Source organism: Macrobrachium nipponense, chromosome 24 (genome assembly GCF_015104395.2).
Source record: "Macrobrachium nipponense isolate FS-2020 chromosome 24, ASM1510439v2, whole genome shotgun sequence".
NCBI classification, from domain to species: Eukaryota; Metazoa; Arthropoda; class Malacostraca; order Decapoda; family Palaemonidae; genus Macrobrachium; species Macrobrachium nipponense.
This window is the reverse complement of record NC_061091.1, coordinates 54,404,062-54,424,327: the sequence shown is the minus strand read 5'-3', so window position 1 is coordinate 54,424,327 and position 20,266 is coordinate 54,404,062. Positions and strand designations below refer to the sequence as shown.

Sequence of the window (20,266 nt, the reverse complement as noted above, 5' to 3'; positions counted from 1 at the left end):
ATGAGATAAATATAAACATAACCTGTTCTTTTACTTTAAAATAGTTGTAAAAAACAAAGACATTATTCCCAAAACTTCGGAAATAGGTCTAGCAAAAAAAGGTTAATACTCCAACAATGCTCATTCAGGACTAACATTATTAAACTATTTACTATCATTATTTTTATTTTCTTACTGGGCACAGTAAATGAGCAGTCATGCTAAGAACAATATATGTACTAACTTCATAATGCTTCCACCTCACTATTAGGCCAAAGTACCTTATGGTTTGAGCTCTTCACTTACCCCTTTGTAAGCAACTTCAAAAAACTTGCATCTTGAAAGGATATAGGTTGAAAATCTGACTTTGTATCTGTGTCACAACATTTAGCTCTAAACGGCTTCAAGAAACTAGAAACTGAGGCAAAGGTATTAGGAGTACATATTACCCTCAAATAAAAAAAAATGTGAGAGAGAGAGAGAGAGAGAGAGAGAGAAGAGAGAGAGAGAGAGAGAGAGAGAGAGAGAGAGCGCTGCAGTCTACAAAGTCCTCTTTGGCAAATGGAAGCCAGTAGAATGGAGCAAACCTACCTACAAATTGTTCAAAATATTGAAGGTGAATCACCCAGATCAGGGTTGTAATCCATCATCCAAAGGAAAACTGAGATAGTAGAAAACTGTAAAACTGCAAACTGGGACAATGAGGTGATAAGACACTTCAGACAAGGCTGGGAAGGAACATGTGATTTTCAGCATGGTATGGAGGGAGATGGTTAGATGGAGAAGGAAGAGGGTTCTTGCAAGACACCACTGCAGTAGACAAATCCCTTGCCTCTCACTTCCACTACATAGGCAAGAGTGAAAAGCTTTTAGAGGGCTGTTTACAATTTCCTAGAATACATTAGCTTTAAAGTGTTATAAATAATTGCCTGGCACTCTGAGTCTTGCTTGTGATGCCAAAAGGAGTTCAAAGATGATACAATCTTGCATCATTAACCATGTTTCCAATAGCCCTGTCATCTGAATAAACATTTTAGCACTGGGCAATAAAGGCAGCTGCCCTTTGGCTGAGGGTGTCCACCTAGAGTATTTAGAGTAATCCTTGGAGTAGAGAACTTTAATCCACTGTTACCTATTTCTATGATCAGTAGCCTCCTTAAGAGGTATTGAATAGAGTGCACTTCTGAAGCTGTGAAACTTACAGAGGGAAGAGTAGGGATTGTGTGGCTACCTTCTGGCTTAAATCCTTGGCATCCTAGGAAGGAGCAGTGTTGAAGTGGAAAACTTGGTAATTTGAAGGAGCATCTCAAATTCCATCCTGGGGGGTGACAACAGCTTTAAAAAGTACTTGGTCTTTCTATTCTCTTTTCTTAAGCCCTACCTGTCATATGCTGAGAATTCCTGCAGTTAAGTAGCAAAGGGAAGTTGCTTGTCAGATCTGAGTCTTAGTTGTAAGACCTCTTGGTTCTCTGGATCTTTTAATTACAGAAACAAGATAGCGAATACCAGGGGTCGACTGTAACCTAAAACAGGTTGCACTGATTTTATTACTGTTATACATATATGAGGCCTTACAAACAGTACCTAACTTATGTGCACCATTTGCTGAAACTTTCATTACATGCTTCTCAAAGGTTAGGTGCGAGTTAAAACACCTAGATTAGTTAAACTTCAGGCTCAATCAGCAAAGTCCATCCACCTGAAGCTGAAGGGGATAATGGGGTGGGAAATCTGCATGAGATCTGCTAATCAATTTGGTTCTTGCTTTACTGGGGTTCAGCCTCAAATCAAGTTGACTACACCATTCCCTGATCTGGTCCATGTCTCAATTGAGGCTGATGGACAGCTTCATTTCTTGGCCAGTGCTCTGACTGTCCAGTCCAAAAAACTTAACTTTATCATGAAAAGGCCATTTCCATACAGACAAACCTCGGTTTTTGTACGCCTCTCTTTTCGCACGTTTTGGTTTTCATATATTTTTTTTCAACGGAATTTTGTCTTGGTCATCATACGTTTCCTCAAGTGGCCAAATAAAACATCCCATCTCTATCATGACCCATTCTGGCTTTGTTTCTCGCTGAACAACCATCACCGCGCTCATAGTCCACATCACCGCACATGTTGTGTTTTCTGCCAATTTCACAGTAAAAACTAATTGCAAAGTGCCATAATGGGACCAAAGAAAGCAGCAAGTCCCACCTCTTCAGTAAAAAAGACCAGGAATACAATTGAACTTAAGAAAGAACTTGTAGCAAAGTATGAAAGTGGTGCATGTGTACCTGATCTCGCTAGGATGTACAGTATATAAGTCATTGTTGTTGATCAACTCAATCCTAGCAAAGAAACAGATCGCAACTAGTGGAAGACGTGGAAAAGCTTCTGTTAGTGTGGATCAATGAAAAACAATTAGCGGGGGAGTGTGTCTAAAGCGATTATTTGTGAGAAGGCTAGGATGCTACATACTGAGGTAAGTAAGAAAATGCCAACAACTAGTGATGCCCTTGGTGGTTTCAAGGCCAGCAAGAGGCTGGTTTGAAAAATTCAGAAAGCATACGGGCATCCTAGTGTCGTACAGCATGGGGAGGCTGTAAGCTCGGATAAATCTATTGTTCCTCAAGTGCCTCCTGGTAATGGACAATGCTCCTGCACATCCTCCTGGCTTGGAAGACCAGCAGTTAGACAAATTTAAATTTATCACTGTGAAGTTCTTGCCCCCCAATACCATTCCTCTCATCCAGCCCATGGACCAGCAAATCATCTTAAACTTCAAGAAACTGTACACAAAGGCACTGTTTCAAAGGTGCTTTGAAGTGACCTCATACACTCAATTGACCCTAGGAGAGTTCTGGAAGGATCACTTCAAATCTTTAACTGCAAAAGTCTTAAAGATAAGGTTTGGCAGGGAATGACTTCACAGACAATGAACTTTGCTTGGAGAAAATTGTGGCCAGAATGTTACCTTGAGAAGGATTTCAAAAGGGTTTGAGGATGACCCCGACGACATTACACCTGTTGTGGAGTCTATTGTGTTTCTGGGGAAGTCCACAGGGTTGGATGTGAGTGGCGAGGATGTGGAAGAGCTGTTTGATGCCCACAGGGAAGAGCTAACCACTGAGGAGCTGCAAGACCTTCAGCAAGAACAGCAACAGACGGCAGATGAAGAATCTGAAGAGGAGGAGGAAGAGAGAGGGGATACTGTGCCTACTTCAGTGCTTAAAGAAATGATTTAGTGGAGTGATATAAAAAATTTTGCTGACACACATCATCCTAAAAAAGAAGTTGCAATCAATGTGTCTAACATGTTTATGACAATGCTTTCAACCATTTCAGGCAGATATTGAAAAGATGTCAGACACAAATGTCTCTGGACAGTTTTGTTATTTGACAGGGGTCCAGGGACTCTCAAGTTGGTCCTAGTGCAAGTGAAAAACAAAGTTGGGAAGTAACCTCAGACAGTGCCACTAAAAAACGTAGAGACATAACACCAGATAGGTTCATGATACTTGAGGTCCTTCTGAGTGGGATTCTCCTTCTCCCTCTCCCCTCCTCTCTGTCTTCCATACACTAACAAGAGTCTTCCATAAAGGTAAGAGTGATACTAAATGTTCATTATTCATTTATAGTTATTTCTCATAGTTTTCTGTATGTAAAACTGAGTTTATTCCCTGTAAAATGTTTTTCTTTTAATACTTTTGGGGGTCTGGAACACATTAATACTATTTACACTATTCCTTATGGGAATTATTGCTTTGGTTTTCATACATTCTGGATATAGTTGGAGGTTCCAGAACAGATTTTGTATGAAAGCTGAGGTACCACTTTAAGAAACTTATCAAGTAATTACACCGATAGAAGGTGAAATAGATAAACTTTAGCACTGATACAATGCTTGTTGTTTCCTTACCTGGCGAGAGCACTACTCCAGGTGACTACTACTGCCTCTGGTCAGTGCTCATCTTCACCTGTAGTGACATAGCAGTACAACTACAAGTCGTGTTTACTTTAAAGTGGAGGTTTTGGAGTAAAGGACAATCACGATTGCTCACAAAACATAAGAACCAATGCCCTTGCCCTGGGTGCAGTATCAAAAAATCCAAAGACCAAACAATGCTATCACCTACACTGCAATAAAACTTAAAACCATCACCCAACCACTAAGGACTGATGGGTACTCCAGGTACAATGTACAACAAGGCTTCCCAATGACTCGACACCCTAATTCAAGGCAGAGTTAAGGACAAGAAGGAATGCTGTCCATGCTTCTTCCCCCGATACAGTAGACCCCCATATTCGTGGGGGATGGGTACAAGACACCCCCTAAATAGTTGAAATCCACACATACTTAAACTCCTCCACAAGGACTTAGAAATGTCCATTTTGATAGCTAAAACACAAAACGAAATTCTAAGACTGCTCATAGCATCTGGGTATTTTAATAGTATTATCATTTTCAGTGAAAAATGATGCAAACAGGCGAATTTTCCACAAATAATGGGTATATATGGTACCTAAAAAATCTGTGAGTAGCAGGGGTCAAATGTACTATGCCAGCCACTGATAACAGATCTAAGGTACTGCAACTTTCGTTCTAGGATAATGAGTTCATTCTATAAAACAAATTAGCCATTTCCTATTTCTTTTAGGCACCAAAAAAATGTGTGAAATTTTGACAATTTTTTTTGGCCAAAAAAAAAACATACCCTTTTTTTTTCTCTTTTCTGATTTTGACCTCTATGGGTCCGACACCTTTTCTGGCAGTCACATATTGTAAATAGTAGTTTTAGGAAGGATTCCCTCAATTTTTGTGTGTATATTTTGTATTTTTTGTAAATATTTTCACAAATTATTGATTGTGAGAGAGAGAGAGAGAGAGAGAGAGAGAGAGAGAGAGAGAGAGAGAGAGAGAGAGAGAGAGAGAGAGAAAATAACATTTACATAGCAGTAAATTACATCTTAGTGCAGATCTTTTTACATAATTCCATTCTAGGATTATATGAGTTTATTCTATAAAAAAAAAAAATTAGCCACTTCCTATTTCAAGAAAAAATTTGTGAAATTGTGGCGATTTTTTTTATTACCAAAAAAACTCACCCTTTTTTCTTTTTTTACATTTTGACCTCTATGGGTCCGACACCTTTTCTGGCCATCACATATTGTAAATAATAGTTTTAGGAAGGATTCCCACAATTTTTGTGAGTATATAGCATATTTTGTATTTTTTTGTAAATATTTTTGTAAATTATTTTCTGTATATAGATATTTTTTAAATATATTCGTAATAAATATTTTGTAGATGGGTATGATTTATCTTCTCAGTAGTGTTCTGCAATGGTGAAATTGATTTTAGAAATTAAAATGTACAGCATAGCTACATTTTTTAATTTTCACAAATTTTTCTGGGTGCTTGGGTCGAGCTCGACCCCACAAACCTTTAAAGGGGCACCAAAATAGCAAACCTATCCAGGGGTAATAAGGTCCCTGACAAAATATGGCAATGCATTTTTTGAAATGGGGCGAGAGGGATTCTTGACAGAGCACCAGAGATTACTAGAAGGGCCTCTGATTCTCTTGGTTTTGTCCCCGTAATACCTAAGGGCCCTAACAGGGCAAAGGACCTTGTACAGTGGACCCCTCTTATTCATGGTGGATGCGTACCAGACTCCTCACGAATAGCTAGAATCTGCAAATACTTAGAACCCTTATAAAAATGCTTGAAACTGCCTACAGGCAGTCCCCAGTTATGGCGCTTGTCTAGTGCCGTAAAATCGGTGATATATGGTGCCATAATGCATCGAGTTACTGGTGCCATGAGGGTGCTTATGGTGCCAATAACCAGTTATCAGCACCTTAAGCCCCATTATGGCGCCATAAATCACCAGGTTTCAGTTAATGGCAGTTTCTGCTTATCGGCACACCCTTGGGGACGGAACCCCTGCCGATAACCGGGGACTGCTCGTATTTTGTTAGTTCAAACTCAAGAACAACCCACTAAAAATGCTTATACAGTCCCCTCTAAATAACACATTTTCAATTTAACACGAGCTAGAAAATATTGAAAAATGTTTAAAAAATGCAAAACTTTTGATGTAACACAAATTGGCGCCTGAGCGTTGTTCTCAAATCACCCGCGCATCAGCATCACAGACCAAACTGGAGCAATTTTTCAAGAAAAATCCAAGACCACGGGAGGAAAAAAAACAAGAAAAAGAATCAGATGAAGAGTGAGCGGGTGAGGAGGGACAGCCAAGGCGTAGGGTGTTGTGCGCTGCAGACGATGGCCGTCGACATATAGACATAACACAGTGCACTGTTTATATTTATTAATAAAGCAAAAGACTTTGTGTACTGTATTTATTTATTAATAGAATGAAAGCCTGTTTATTTATTAATAAAGCAAAAGATTTTGTTGTTTTTCTTTTTTGTCAGACCTACATAGTATTATATCAATAATGCAGTACAAAGTTCCCCAAGTCCAGGAATGTAACCACCCTTATTACTGCTATTCCTTATGGGAAAAATATGTTTAAATTGCGCGTTTTTAATTAACGTGCGCTCTCCAGGAACGTAACCCTCGTGTTAATTGAGAGGTGATTGTACCTGGTTTTTTTTAATAGTTTAATGGTTTTTTTAATAGTTTAATGGTTTTTTTAATAGTTCACTCACTCATTTGGCAGTTGCCATCACTACAAGGAAGTGAGTTTTCTTGGTAAAGTTCTTAAGGGATGTGGAATGGAGAAGCTCAAAAGCGAGCCTGTTAACCACTTAAAAACTGTCCAAATTCAAAGATACAGAGTCAGCTCTTGCTTCCAGTTTCAAAGGACTTAATGAGATTGGCAAGATCTTGGCTAGAGGCCAAATCAAGACCCCTATGTTTAAAAACAGACTCCAGCATCGCTTTATGTCCTTTGTTGGTGGAGGCTGAGAGCCCTTTGGCAATCTTCAGGAATAGAAGGAAGTACGCTAACTGGGCTATAGAGGTTTAAGCAGATATGTTGTGACTGCTAGACAACCGACGGAAGACTGCCCACTCGGAATGGTAGACTTGGCAAGAAGGCTGACGTCTACATCTTGCAATAGCTTCCGCACCACCTTGAAAATCCCTTCAGTCTGATAAGTCTCCAGACAGTCTAAAGCCTGTCAAAGCTGGAGCAGTGGGCCTGTCTGAGTAGATGTGGATTTTGCGGGTGCAGTCTGGGAAAGTCCACCAAAAGTCTCAGAAGGTCTGGGAACCACTCCTTGAGAGGCCAGAATGGTGCTATCAGGGTCATTGTTACATTTTGATGGAACTGAAACTTGTTGAGGACTTCCCTTAACATGGTGAATGAAGGGAAGGCATTAAGGTCCAGATTCGACCAAATTAAAAGCATGGTGTCTGTCACCCATGTCCAGTGAGATTCCAGATACATTCTGTCAAAAGAATTTATCCACGACGACTCAGTTCGTATGCCATGCGTTCATTTTTCCTTGGATGAAAAGCGTGACTAGCCTCACCCGATACTGGTCTGCCCAAATGAGTTCCTTTGTGGCTTTGCAAAGGGAGTAGGAATGGGTCCCATCTTGCTTCTTTATATAGGAAAGAGCTATGGTGCTGTCTGAGTGCACCACCACAATCTTGTCTGTGACCATATCCACAAAGCACATTATACCTTGATGAATGGCCGCCAGTTCCTTTACGTTCACATGCAAACTTTGCTGTGTACTGTGACTCTAGAAGCGCTCTAGAGTCACTGAAAGATTTTTTATTCCAAACATCCAGTAGTTTTAAGTATTCTGGAATGGTTATTTTAGCTAAGCGGAGGGGTTTTAATATTGAATTTTGTTGGGTTCCAGCACACGTTGGAATATCTGGAAATGTGAACGCGCTGATGCAATTGCCAAGGAAGGCTGTTTCTCGTATTGAGCCTAGATCATTAAGCTGCCGTGCAGAGATTTATATACTCCAATTAGAGAGAAGCATAAAGTACTTTGGCAAAATATTTGGTCAAATATAACTACAAATGTAAAAATGAGAACAATTGCACCTGCAATCAATCCTTGGCAGTACGATTTTATGCCCAGAAGGTTTGAAACAGCTCTGTGCCGCCTGCGTATTGGACATACTAGGCTGACACATTCCTACTTGATGAGTCGTGATCACGAACCATACTGTGAGGATTGCCTAGTTCCACTGACTGTTATGCACTTGCTGGTTGAGTGCCCCAGTTTGGTGGAACAGCGCAATCAATATCTATACTATGGGAAGGAGAATAATGTTTTTAAGTTATCAAAAAATTTTTAGAGCAAATGGGATTTTTAACATGACTGGCTTGTTTGGATTTCTTTTTACTCTGTATTTTAGATAAACTGTAATGCCTTGTGTGCGCCTTGCTTTTATTCTTATTGAAATTGTGTGTATGTATGCGAGTGTGCATGTACGTATGTTTATGGTATGTATGTATGTGTGTGTATATGTATGTATGTATTGTAGTAATAAAATTTTTATTATATAATTTATTTTTATATTTATTTATAATTGCCAGTATCTTTTATCATATTTTAAAATAATTCTGTTAAATTATTATTATTAAAATTTAGGGTATCTTTTTATATATAGTTCGGCATCAATGACCTAGTTGTCACGATGCTAGATTAATATAGTATCAATCAATCAATTCAATCAATTGCTGTTCCACAGACCATGCCCCAGAAGCTTCTATGTTCCTCAGAAAGGCTGCCCAGCCTAGATCTGAGGTGTCTACAAAGAAGTCTAGTCAGGGTTCACAGGGTAAAGTGACTTCCCCCCAAGGTCTGTCTTTGGACGTCCAACATCGCAGGTCCGATTTTATTTCTGTTGTTATGGGGTACATCACATTGTCCGGTTGTGTTTTTCTGTCCAATTCACTCTTAGGAAAAACTGAAGGGCCCTCATATGCAGTCTTCCTAATTTCACAAATTGCTCAATGGATACGCGAGAGTTCCCAGAAGACTCGTCCAACGATTTGCTGAACAAGACAGGAAAGAAAGTTGTAATGTGCCGATTTCTGGTTATCAGCACCTTATAATCGAATATTGGTGCTAATACATATTACCTAACAGAGGTGCCATTAGCCGGTTATCAGAGCCAATAAGTGACATAAGAGGAGTTGAAACTCTTCTGAGAAGAGAAGACAGCACCAAGGTTTAAGGCTTCCTTTGCAAGCCAAGTTTACCAAAAATGGGATGGAATGCACCCCAACTCTACAGCAATGACTTTCTGTAAACAAATATAGAATCTATTATCACAGTGGAGCATAAAAGAATTTTTCTTTAGATATGGCATGTCCTCAAATTGTATGCTTGGTTTTACCCAACATGAGTATTTAAAACAGTAGCAGCAAAATAATAAATATAACAATAAATAAATAAACAAATAAAAGTACAGTAAACCTTATACACTTTTCTCCATGCCAATATTTCACACACTTCCTATGACACACACACACAAACAAACTAAAAGAAGCAGTATCAGCACTTCCACAACAAAAATAAACAAGTGGAACATTCGTATACAGAGCTGTAAAACCTATGATTCGCTACATACTCACTGACCATGAAAAAGCTATTCTTACTAATATGGCATTCCTGAATCCTGAAAAATTCTGGCCTTTACTGTAGCACTAAAGATAAAATAGCATTTCTTAATGTTAAAAACATTTAAACACCAACAACTCATACTTCCACCTGCTAAATGTCATTCAAAAATTGACCATGTCAGTTACTCCACTACAATACAGGCTTTAAAAAATTAATAATTAATTACACATTTGTTTCTAAAAATTCAGGTAATGTGTAAATATCAAAGGCACAGTAATCGATACTACAGTACATTATCTAACCCTTCCATGGTACCTAAGATCCACAAATTTCTATTTTAAGTAGTACTTTGTATTACGGCCTTAGTAAAAATAATTCTTCAAATATTTACATTTTCGACAAAATGATGTCAAAGTCAACTATAATTTAAGATATCTTCTCATTAACAGAACTATATAAACTTATCCTCAATATGTAAAAGCAATAACTGTTGAACAGAATGTCAATGACTGTCAAAACTAATGTCAACAAGGATGACAATGTGTAGCCTACATTATTCATAAATGGAATTACAAAATACCACCTGAAAAAAAATTACATTTTTTGCTTGCAAAATGCTTCTGATTTCATTTATGTTTATTCAAAACTTTCCAACCATCTGGAATCTTACCATGGCAATAATTTATGAAATGTCAAAACACCAAGCCACCAACAGGGCCGCAACTTCACCTTAGAAAACAACACTTGTAATGCAGACTTTTTCTAAATTGCCATTTCACCATATTCATCACCTAGAGAGATAGCAGAGCCATCTAGTTCACCAATGACATCCTCCCATTTTGTGACATATATTGATATTACCAGCCTCATATCCACAAGATATTTACAGGCTACCATGGTACGGCCACATCAATTTATCACATTTGAAAGGCCTGATCCTCTATGGATGGCATGAGAAAATTTTATATGGTATGATCCTCCACCCCAATTCCTACTAACTTTCTTTATTAATCAGATATTTCAAATGTGTAATTATGTTGGAGATCTTTCCAAGATTACCATTATAAAGTTCTTATAATTAGTACCATGCCTCAGGTTACGAAATTAATCCTTTCCGAAGCGGCCTTCGTAACCTGATTTTTTCGTATCCAGAACTACGTTTTAAATGTAAATTGCCTATTCGTTCCAAGCTCTACAAAAACACCACAGTAAATTTTATAATAAAGCTAAATTGAAATACAACAATACCTAACCTAACCGTTGGCTAATAACATAAGTAATTAAGTTCACACACAACACGATAAAGTAACTTACAGTACAACGAAAGCGAAATCACTAACATGAATTTACGTTAACGAACAAAATCTACGTGAACTAACAAATTCCAAGTGTGTAGGATAACGCTGCCAAAACGAAATGGTTAAGGAACTCCCTTACGTAGATGCATGATGGGATAGATGCTAACCAATAGGAGAGCAGGATCTTATGGCAGTAATTAGCATCAGGAACCAATGGGAGAGCAGGAGGATGGTGGCAAGTCTACAGAGTTGGTGGCGCGGGAGTTTTAAAATTGTTCTCAGCGGCCCGGGCAAATCTCGGACTTTACAGTACGTACACCCTTTCGTAACCTGAATTATTTTCATACACAGAAGCAAAAAAATCTTCGTCTTTGCCTTCGTAACCTGGATTTTTCGTACATAGGGACTTTCTTATGTAGGGGTATGACTATATTTCTAAATTAATTCCATCTGCTTATACTTGAAAGAAAGAGTACTGTAATGATATACATAATTAACAAGTCAAACTTTAGAGCCATCCACTGATTATTTAAAAAGAAATCAGTTCTTTCAAGGCACAGCAGTTATTCTTAATACTTTTATTGTTTTGGTATATTATATATTTACATAACTCTGCCATGATAATAATGCAAATGGTAACAACAGTACCACAAGCACAATACTGCTACCAATATGCTTAACCAATATATACATGGAAGTTCTAACAATGATTTTTAGTACCACAACCACATAGTACTATAAATAAACCTATATATACTACATGGCAGTTCTATAACCAGGGGTGCATAATTTCAAATAAAATCTTTTTATTACTTAGCTTTTCTTTTGTTTAGATGCAGCCTATACCTGCCTTATTTATTATTCTGCATTTATTAAGATATAATGCTAAATGGAATACAATACTGTATTCAGCAATCAAATGATGTTCATTTAGGTATTTTTTCCTTTATGCTTATTCTCTACTTCAAGGGGACTTATGATCTCATGCCTTACATACTAAGTTCATTAGCTTATTATCCCCAAACCTAAACAAACTTTTATAAGAATCCCATGCTTTTAAAGCCTCCACAGTCTGCACTCCTGTGAGGACACCTAACAGCTTGAAATGTCATAAATGTTTTTCTCTTTTCACAATCAAAGGGACTTTATTTGTGCAAAGGGCACAGCCTGAATACTTCTACATATTTCAAGCAATGTACACCCTCCTTCAACTTGGCGAACCACATCCTCTACCTCCCAAACTTATGTAAACATTATGCTAGGTGTATGCAATGCTAAGAGGGAACCAAAGAAAGCCTGCTTTTAATTATTAAGCAGGGTCCTATATTAGGTTAGGTAAAGATGTGTCCCTGTAATTCAATTTTGAGGGGGTGAGGAAGTCCCTCCATGGCTAGGCGAGACGTTATGCCATAAAATTAGGTTATGATGTTTCTCTATAGTTATCAATGTCTCCTTTTCAAGCTTTATATTTTGGGAAGGATTGATCCTGAATACACTCATAAATGCTGCATGTCTCCAACTTGGGACACTTCATAACAATATCAACAGTTTAAAAAATAAAGTCCATGAGCCAGGAGGAAAAGTAATAAATAATCACCTTTCAATAAATTTAATATGTTTATAATCTAGCTTCTTTCCTCTTTCTATTATATACAGTACAGTATTTACCTTTCCTTCTTTCTTAATAATAAAGTCTTTGGCTTACACTGTATAATAATGCAATTAAGTGAAGATTTTTATAATACATTATTCTTCTAACCGATCAACACTCTTCTAAAGGATTTATTGAGTGAATAATACACCTGTGGTATTAAACATCATAATTGCAAATTACAAACCAGCTTCATAAGGCAACATCTTGACAAGTGTTCTATATAATATTAAAAAAAAAAAAACTGTGACAATGTTATAAATAGAGCAGACTAATGCAACTTTATAATCTACCGAATCACCTCTGTATTGTTTGAGTGGAATTGGTTTCCCATCAATCTAGGATAAAGTTGAAAATGTGTGTAATGACTCATACTAAAAAAAAAACCAGATATGCAATACCTATATTTGAAAGACTTCCCAAGCATAATGTTGCCAATGAATCAACACAAGACTAGATACTGATGATTTCAAGTTATCCGAGCAAAGCTTTACTTCAAATGTTGGTTTTGAATCCTTTAAATTTGCTACCCCTTGGCTGTACAATAAATTCCCACTTAAAAATATTAAGTCATTCAAAAAAAACCTGACAAACTCTCTGTGTTATGACAATGTGGAGTGGGATTCGAAAATAAGAAGCAAACTGTAAATCATAATTATGAATATTTTGCTCTATGTTGTCGCAAGGAAATATTACTATACAAGTAGTCAAATTCCCTCCAAGATATATCTAAAAGTCATCTAGCCTATGACACCAAAATGCCTGAAATTGAATTTCTTGTTTTTGCAGTTACTGATTCTGGAAAACTGAACGTCCTACAAATACATACCTCTACGCAACCAAAACATCAGAATAACATTCCTGCAAAAATCAAAACTACGAAACAAAGTAAAGAGCCAATTTCATATTTCTAAAACAGGTAACAGTCCTTCCTACAAAATCTTGTGTATCTAAATAACCTGAAGTTCAATGCAGCTTCCTAGTATTTTTTTATTTAATAAAACAATATGACATATGGGGACCTTACACATGGTTCACTTTTCTTCACATCAAAGAACAGAATAGCCCATAGACTATCTACTGGCTGACATGAAGTGGCTAGGCTACGATGGCTAATGCCTGAACAAACTGGCAGGTTTAACAATTTGATAGGTACGAAAAATAATTAGTGGAAATAAGCATTGGCCTAAGTTTTGAAATCGGTACTAGACTTGGGTAGGTACATTATTTTATTTATTGTAGGTAAGGCTAGGTATATCGAAGGTAGTCTAGTTTCTGGACAATTAATGTGCGCACGACAGTGCAAAACAAATCCCCCGTTACCCTCCTCCACGTACTAGGTATAATTGTATGCCGTATGACGGATAGGCCTAACTTACAGCTTTGCTACGGCCAACAAATATCTTCTTTGGGTGGTCGCCTAATCCAGGGTTTGGGGTGGAATCTCCACAAATCAAAATTTTCTGTACATTTTAAATTCTCAAGGATCAATATGTTCTGTCATTCTCCGTATTACAAAGTGAAATGAACGAGAATATTTTTTTCGGTATATAATTGTGTCGTTCGAAAACGTCACCGTAGCCTAGGCCTACACACGTTGACGTCACCACCGAGTGATTAATCCCTTATTTACCATTTGCTTCTTTCCTTCGGGGAAATCTCCTCTTTCCAGAAATGTCGAATGGCGTAACCAGAGAGCAGGTCATTACAGTGGGTGAAAAGGGCGTCTTGAAGGGCGAGAATAAGGGGAGAGAAGACGGAGAAAATGGAAAAAGAAAAAGAGAAACAACAAACCTCTTGTCGCCGCTTCGACCACCTTCCACAGGGGCTCTCTTCTAATATTTCACTCTCGTCTTCCGAATCTTCGCCGCTTTCACGCGGCGATTTAGTTTCGGCCTCATTGCCGTTTTTACTCCCCGTCATAATGCAACGAGAGAGGTTTCAACCTAAAATTGTCCGGTTTGAGATAAAGAAATGTAAATCCACACTCGCTGTTCAACGCATTGTGTATCCTTTCTTATTCACTGTCAACCAAACACTGGCTCTTCTTAAAGTTATCGTAGAGGTGTGGCCTGTCCACGACTGCTGGCGCTATCGTACGTCTAAATATAAACTCTCGTACGTTGTCGCCATTACAGAACTGTTTGGGACAAATTCGAATCAACTTTTATCGTAAAACAAAGACGGTAAGCATTCTATTATAGGTCCTCTACCTGTCGATAATGTCTTCACTAGCAGAATGATAAAGAGTACTGAAAGCACCCAAAAAAGATATAAATATGCAAATATTATGTTATCATAACTAGATTTTAACACGGAGAAAAGAATTAGAAAAGCATTGTCGTCGATTCGTTACTTTTAGTGACCCTCCAGTTAAATAACCTCACGCATTGCGAACAATCAGAAGAAACAACAGAATAAAATGATGGGACATTGAGATCCTGATAGGAAATGAAAAATCTTCATTGAGAGGTATTAAAAACTCTGTAAAACTAGAACTGTATATTTTATCTAATTCATCAAATAATCGCAAACATTATTTAGAAAAGTTGGTAAAAAAAAAAAAAAAAAAAAAACATAGTCACTGAAAGGAGAAGAGTGAACGTCCTGCAGACCGGTGAAAGATCGAAACATCAATGGGAAAATGGTCCTCCGTTACAAAAAATCTCATTTTAAAAAGATTTTAGCAACTAAATTGACATGACGCACCACTTATCCCTTGTACACTCTGCGTATTGATTTCTAATTTTTTTACTAACAAAGTTTTTCAGTCTTTGTTTTCAAATAGTGAAAATGCCTAATAATCCCCTTCTGCAAAAAGTTACAAATATACTTTCTCTAGTTTTTTATTTTTAGAGACTGTCACCTTTATTTAGGTGACCAAAGGACATGGTTTTATAGCTAACATTCAGTCTTACATCGCAATGATAGCTATACCTATACATTATGCCTTTAGGAATTCAATAAAAAAAAATTGAGCATCTGCGTTTCCAAATTTTGTCTTCGCATACGATAATTTTACACATTTTCATCTTTCCACTCAACTCATGACATGCTGAAAACCTACAAAAGCTCACGCCGGAAAATACGCAGAACAACATTTATCTCAATATGTATTATTTAAAAAATCCACTTTAAGCCTATTTATTCCTAGCAGATCACTGGCTTTCTTAATTCTCATGCGGTTACCCAGACGAGTTTTTTTTTTTTTTTTTTTTTCATTGATATACCTACTAGGTTTCACTAGATAAATCATTTAAAATCCAACAGTTAGATGATATGGCACTGTTGAAGATTCTGGAAAATGTCTTTCAAGGATTTGTCACCAATACTTGATATTCGTGGTTAACTGTAAACTGGACAGTCACATAAAAGAAAAAAAAAGTATAATCGTCAGCGTAGGTTTGCACTCTGATTGGGTTATGTAGTAGTTAGCGTAATCCGTCATATAATATGGGTCGACGAAGACAAACAGTTTTTGATTTCTTATTGTCCCATTTAAAATAATTCCACTAGGCCTGCCACTAACTTATGATGGTGTGTTTCAGGTACAGTATAGTACAAAAAGTTGAAAACAACTTTATGCGTTAAAGTGCAATTTTGCCTGCTTTATCAACATCATCTTTTTCTTTAATGCTTTCATGAGAGAGGACCCAACATGTTTCGATATTTGCATTGGTTTCTATATGATTCTTTTTAAGGGAAACTTAATCCAATGACCAAAATGGATCGTTAGAACGATAATTTGCAAAAATTCTCTAAAGCATTCGGGGTCTGAAAATAAATTTCTTTGGTGTTCACAATGTAGCAGACAATTCTTCTGTGAAGACAGATACGTTATTAGGTAAAAAGAAAGAAAGAAAGAAAAAAGTGGCTCATACTGCAGTAAATCTTACGCCAGATGAAGACTTACGGGATCAGTACAAAACCGTGCAATGTGGGCTTTATGTTTCACATGTTTTTGTGTGTATTGCATATGATGTTCTAGGATACTGCGCAATTTTTGGGGTGAATAGTACAAGCATTTCTAGATGCATACTTCAGCATGAGGAAGGGGTCTTTAATTGAACGGAAGGTTGTTTACATTTAAAAAAATAAGAAAGTGGGAATGGTGGTGAATGATTATAAAAATGTATCTTTGATAGCTAACTTGATTACTTTGGGTGTCACCTGCATGATTCTATTGTACTTCATATGTTGATGAGAGAGATGGCCCATGAACGAAAAGATTTTGAAATTTAGGACATAGAGCCAAGCTCTGTGACAGTTTTAGCCATAAGGAGCTTAAGATGGAGAGATGAGGGAGTTGAAAAGAAAGATAAAAGAAACCCAGAAAATAAATGAGATGTAGAAAAAGTGGTGTCAGCTACAGAGATTGGTTCACCACTTTCGACTCTGAGACCATTATGAATCTAAGATTTTTACCAAGTCTGATGCTGAACCAAATGGGTTTCTTAACCTAAGGCAGATAGAACATTTGGTTTGTATAGTAAATCAAAGCTAGCCTGTGAGATACCTAATGACAGTGGTATTTTAAGATTAATATGTTTCCACGTTGACTCTTTTTGATATTCAGTTTTCTTTCCAGTTGAAAAGCGTATCAAAGCAACTCTCTAAATTAGTACTAGATGACGAGACTGTTAGCTTCACTGATATGGTCAACAAAAATTAAAGGCCTGTCCAGATGCCAAACCAGTCAACCTATACTATATTGTGTATTTTATAAAGAACATCGTTTTAGTAAAGCTATAGCAACTTTAGAGTTACGTACTATCTTTTGTTCATCAGTGTATGTAATATGTAATGTTTTGGAATGTAAGGAAGATAGCTTCTTACTAACACTTAAAATAGCTTCTAAAAAATTGTGGTCCTTTAGGACCTTTATTCCTCATGTAGATCACAATAACAACCAGAAGTAAGAGCCGCAGTGCAACTTCAGCAGTTCAGTTTTGAAGATTTAAGAAACAGCCACTTACATAATGTAGGCCAGCCCAAAACTGAACAAGTGTTTTCTCACGCACAGAAAAGATTACTTATAATAGATTATGTGGGAATTTATGAGGTTACATGGAAAATATTTATGAAGGTTTTTAAAAAATATTCTTGGAGATGGCCTAAGGTCAAGGATTACAGAAATTAAAACAGCCCAATAAATAAATAACAGCAGCTGTTCATCCATTTGTGCCATTAATAAATTAGCTCCCAACAATCAAAGCACATGACAGATCAGAAAAGAAAGGATTAATAAATCTCTATTTCTTTTCTCCATCCAAACTATGTGGATAAATTGATTTTCACATATATCACGTCTGAAAGAAAAACATCTCCAGGTAGTTCTGTTTTAATGTGCAGTGCAACATACTCTGAAATTCAATATCTGAGGAAGCGATTGTACATCTTTTTTTGGGACCACTCAATGCCATTCCTTTGTTCCCAATGCTTATTACTGTACCTTGGGGGTGTCTCATAGAGCTATATAAGCGAAGACCCCAGAGAATGGCACCTTCATGACCTTTTCCAGTTCAGTGTAAAAGAAAAAAGGGAAGGATGGGGGTGGGGTACAATTACTATAAGAAAGCACAACTTTCTAGAGAAGATTGGCAGTAGAAGGAAAGAAACCACCACAAAGCATGTATTCCAGTGATTACTGACCTCCACATATAATATGGTAGAGGAAGTGATTTCCCCTTTAGCTCAACAGAATGGTAAACATTATCTGCAGAGCATAAACAGATAAATTGGATTTTGTGATGAATTATCACTGTAAAATGTTTATAGGTCATTTGCAATTACAACTACTAAGAGAGACACCACATTTATATTACACTTTTCATTAGTCCTGGTATGCAAGCAACAAATGAACATTTAAGAGGAAAAACGGCTAGAACAAAAATTTTCTTAAAGATTGTAGAATAAAATGGGATGACAGTAAATACGGAGATTGCAACTGGACATGGTGAAGAATTCCTTGAGAAACCAATTCAGATAGCAAATACTACATGTACCTCTATTCTTGACAAGGATAATGAACTTGCAAGAAACATCTGGATTTTGGAGAAGCAGCAAAGTCAAAGGTCTGGTATTGGAAATGACTGCTGCAGGAAGCCATGGGTTGTTAGTACCCTCTGCTAAGCTTTTATCCTTCATCCAAAGCCTCATGTCCTAGAATCTGAAGTATCATGGCTAACACACTCACTGATGGGCTAAGGAACATCTGAGACGAGGAAGACCTGGATTAACCCTTAAGCTTGATTTGCACTATAGGTCCGGTCGTGCCCGCTCTCGCTCTGCTCTCGTCCTTGTTGGTTCAGACATCTGGTCTGGTCTCGCTTAAATCATTTCCTCTCCCTCAACACCAGTGGAAGTCTCAAGCTGATTTGGTATTAATCGCCATTACACTTGATGATGATGACGAAGAAAGAAAGCAAGAGATTGTGGGTTACGCCTATGTTGCAAGATAGGATGAGTTAAGGGGAATTTCATAATCTGTATCCTCATCTTACTGATGATGCGAGTAAAAGGAACCTCCCCCTTTTTTCTTTAATAATTTCCCTACCTTTTGCATGAGCCCATTACTGATGATGAGAGTAAAAGGAAACTCTCCCTTTTTTCTTTAATAATTTCCCTACCTTTTGCATGAGCCCATTACTGATGATGAGAGTAAAAGGAAACTCTCCCTTTTTTCTTTAATAATTTCCCTACATTTTGCATGAGCCCATTACTGATGATGAGAGTAAAAGCAATCGTCCCCCTTTTTTAAAATTATTTTCCTACCTTATGCATGAGCCCATTGTGGTGTTCTCTTTTGATTATCCATGTTTTCATGGGACAAAAGGTAAAACTACTTGCTTATAAGAAGGCTGAATCTTGACTAGGAATGGAACAGCAGTTGCAGGACCATTGCAACCGTCTTCACACTGGCGCTCAGTCCCTTCTCGCCCCAGTCAAAATATCTTTTGAGGGAACCGTGACTGGAGAGAGAGCGGACCTTCAGCACCAGTGTGAATGCTTCCATTTAAATTCATGTACATATCATTATTAGACTGGACCTGGACTGGAGCAAGAGTGGGGCGCGACCTGTAGTGGGAGTCAAGCCTTAAGGGACGGCTAAATATATATTATGAACACCCCCAGACTGAGCAAACTTTAAGGTAGCCAATTTAAGAAAAAAAAAAACATCAACAGAAAGAGGAAGATATGCAAATGCACATGGTAAAAAAAAAAAATTCCAAAAATTTTTACGTACTGTCATGGGACTATTTACAACCCTGTGGGGCCTCTTTTACAAAACACTCGTAAAAAATATGCTAATTTTAGTTACACATGTTCTAAAAATTTCAATTATTTTGTAAAATAATAATTAGAGCTCACACAATATCATAACAGATAAGAACTAAAATCAGTAACAAATTCTGAGTATTACATATATTTATAGTAAAATATTTATGAGATTTACTGAGATGGGGAGATTCAGAAACTTTTTGTGATATACATTTTTTCTAATAATTCTTTGGAAAATTACAACTATAGCTGACATACTATCATAAAAGATAAGAGCTAAAATCAACAGCTTTCCCGTATATATTTATGGGCAATAAATAGAAAGAGGTTATGGAATAGAGGTAACACATTCCCAAATCAATCTTAAGGCTCATTAATCACCATCTGTTCTGTGCTGAGCTACTACAGTTGCCATAAGTCATTTATAGACAACTGAAGTGAAATGAACATCTTTCCCGCTAAATTCATCCAAATTGTATGGGGTGTAATATTATTACTCATATGA

General features: G+C 37.2%; 1 protein-coding gene across 1 annotated transcript in view; it reads right to left on the bottom strand.

Annotated features, from left to right (window-relative positions):
* LOC135205642 (nuclear receptor-binding protein homolog) overlaps window positions 1–14,535 on the bottom strand; it is a 298,716-nt gene extending 284,181 nt beyond the window's left edge. Inside the window, exon 1 of the mRNA XM_064236458.1 lies at window positions 14,275–14,535. Coding sequence (XP_064092528.1) covers window positions 14,275–14,403 — 129 coding nt within the window. The 5' untranslated portion in view covers window positions 14,404–14,535. The remainder of the gene's footprint in view (window positions 1–14,274) is intronic.
* Window positions 14,536–20,266: the final 5,731 nt, after the last annotated feature.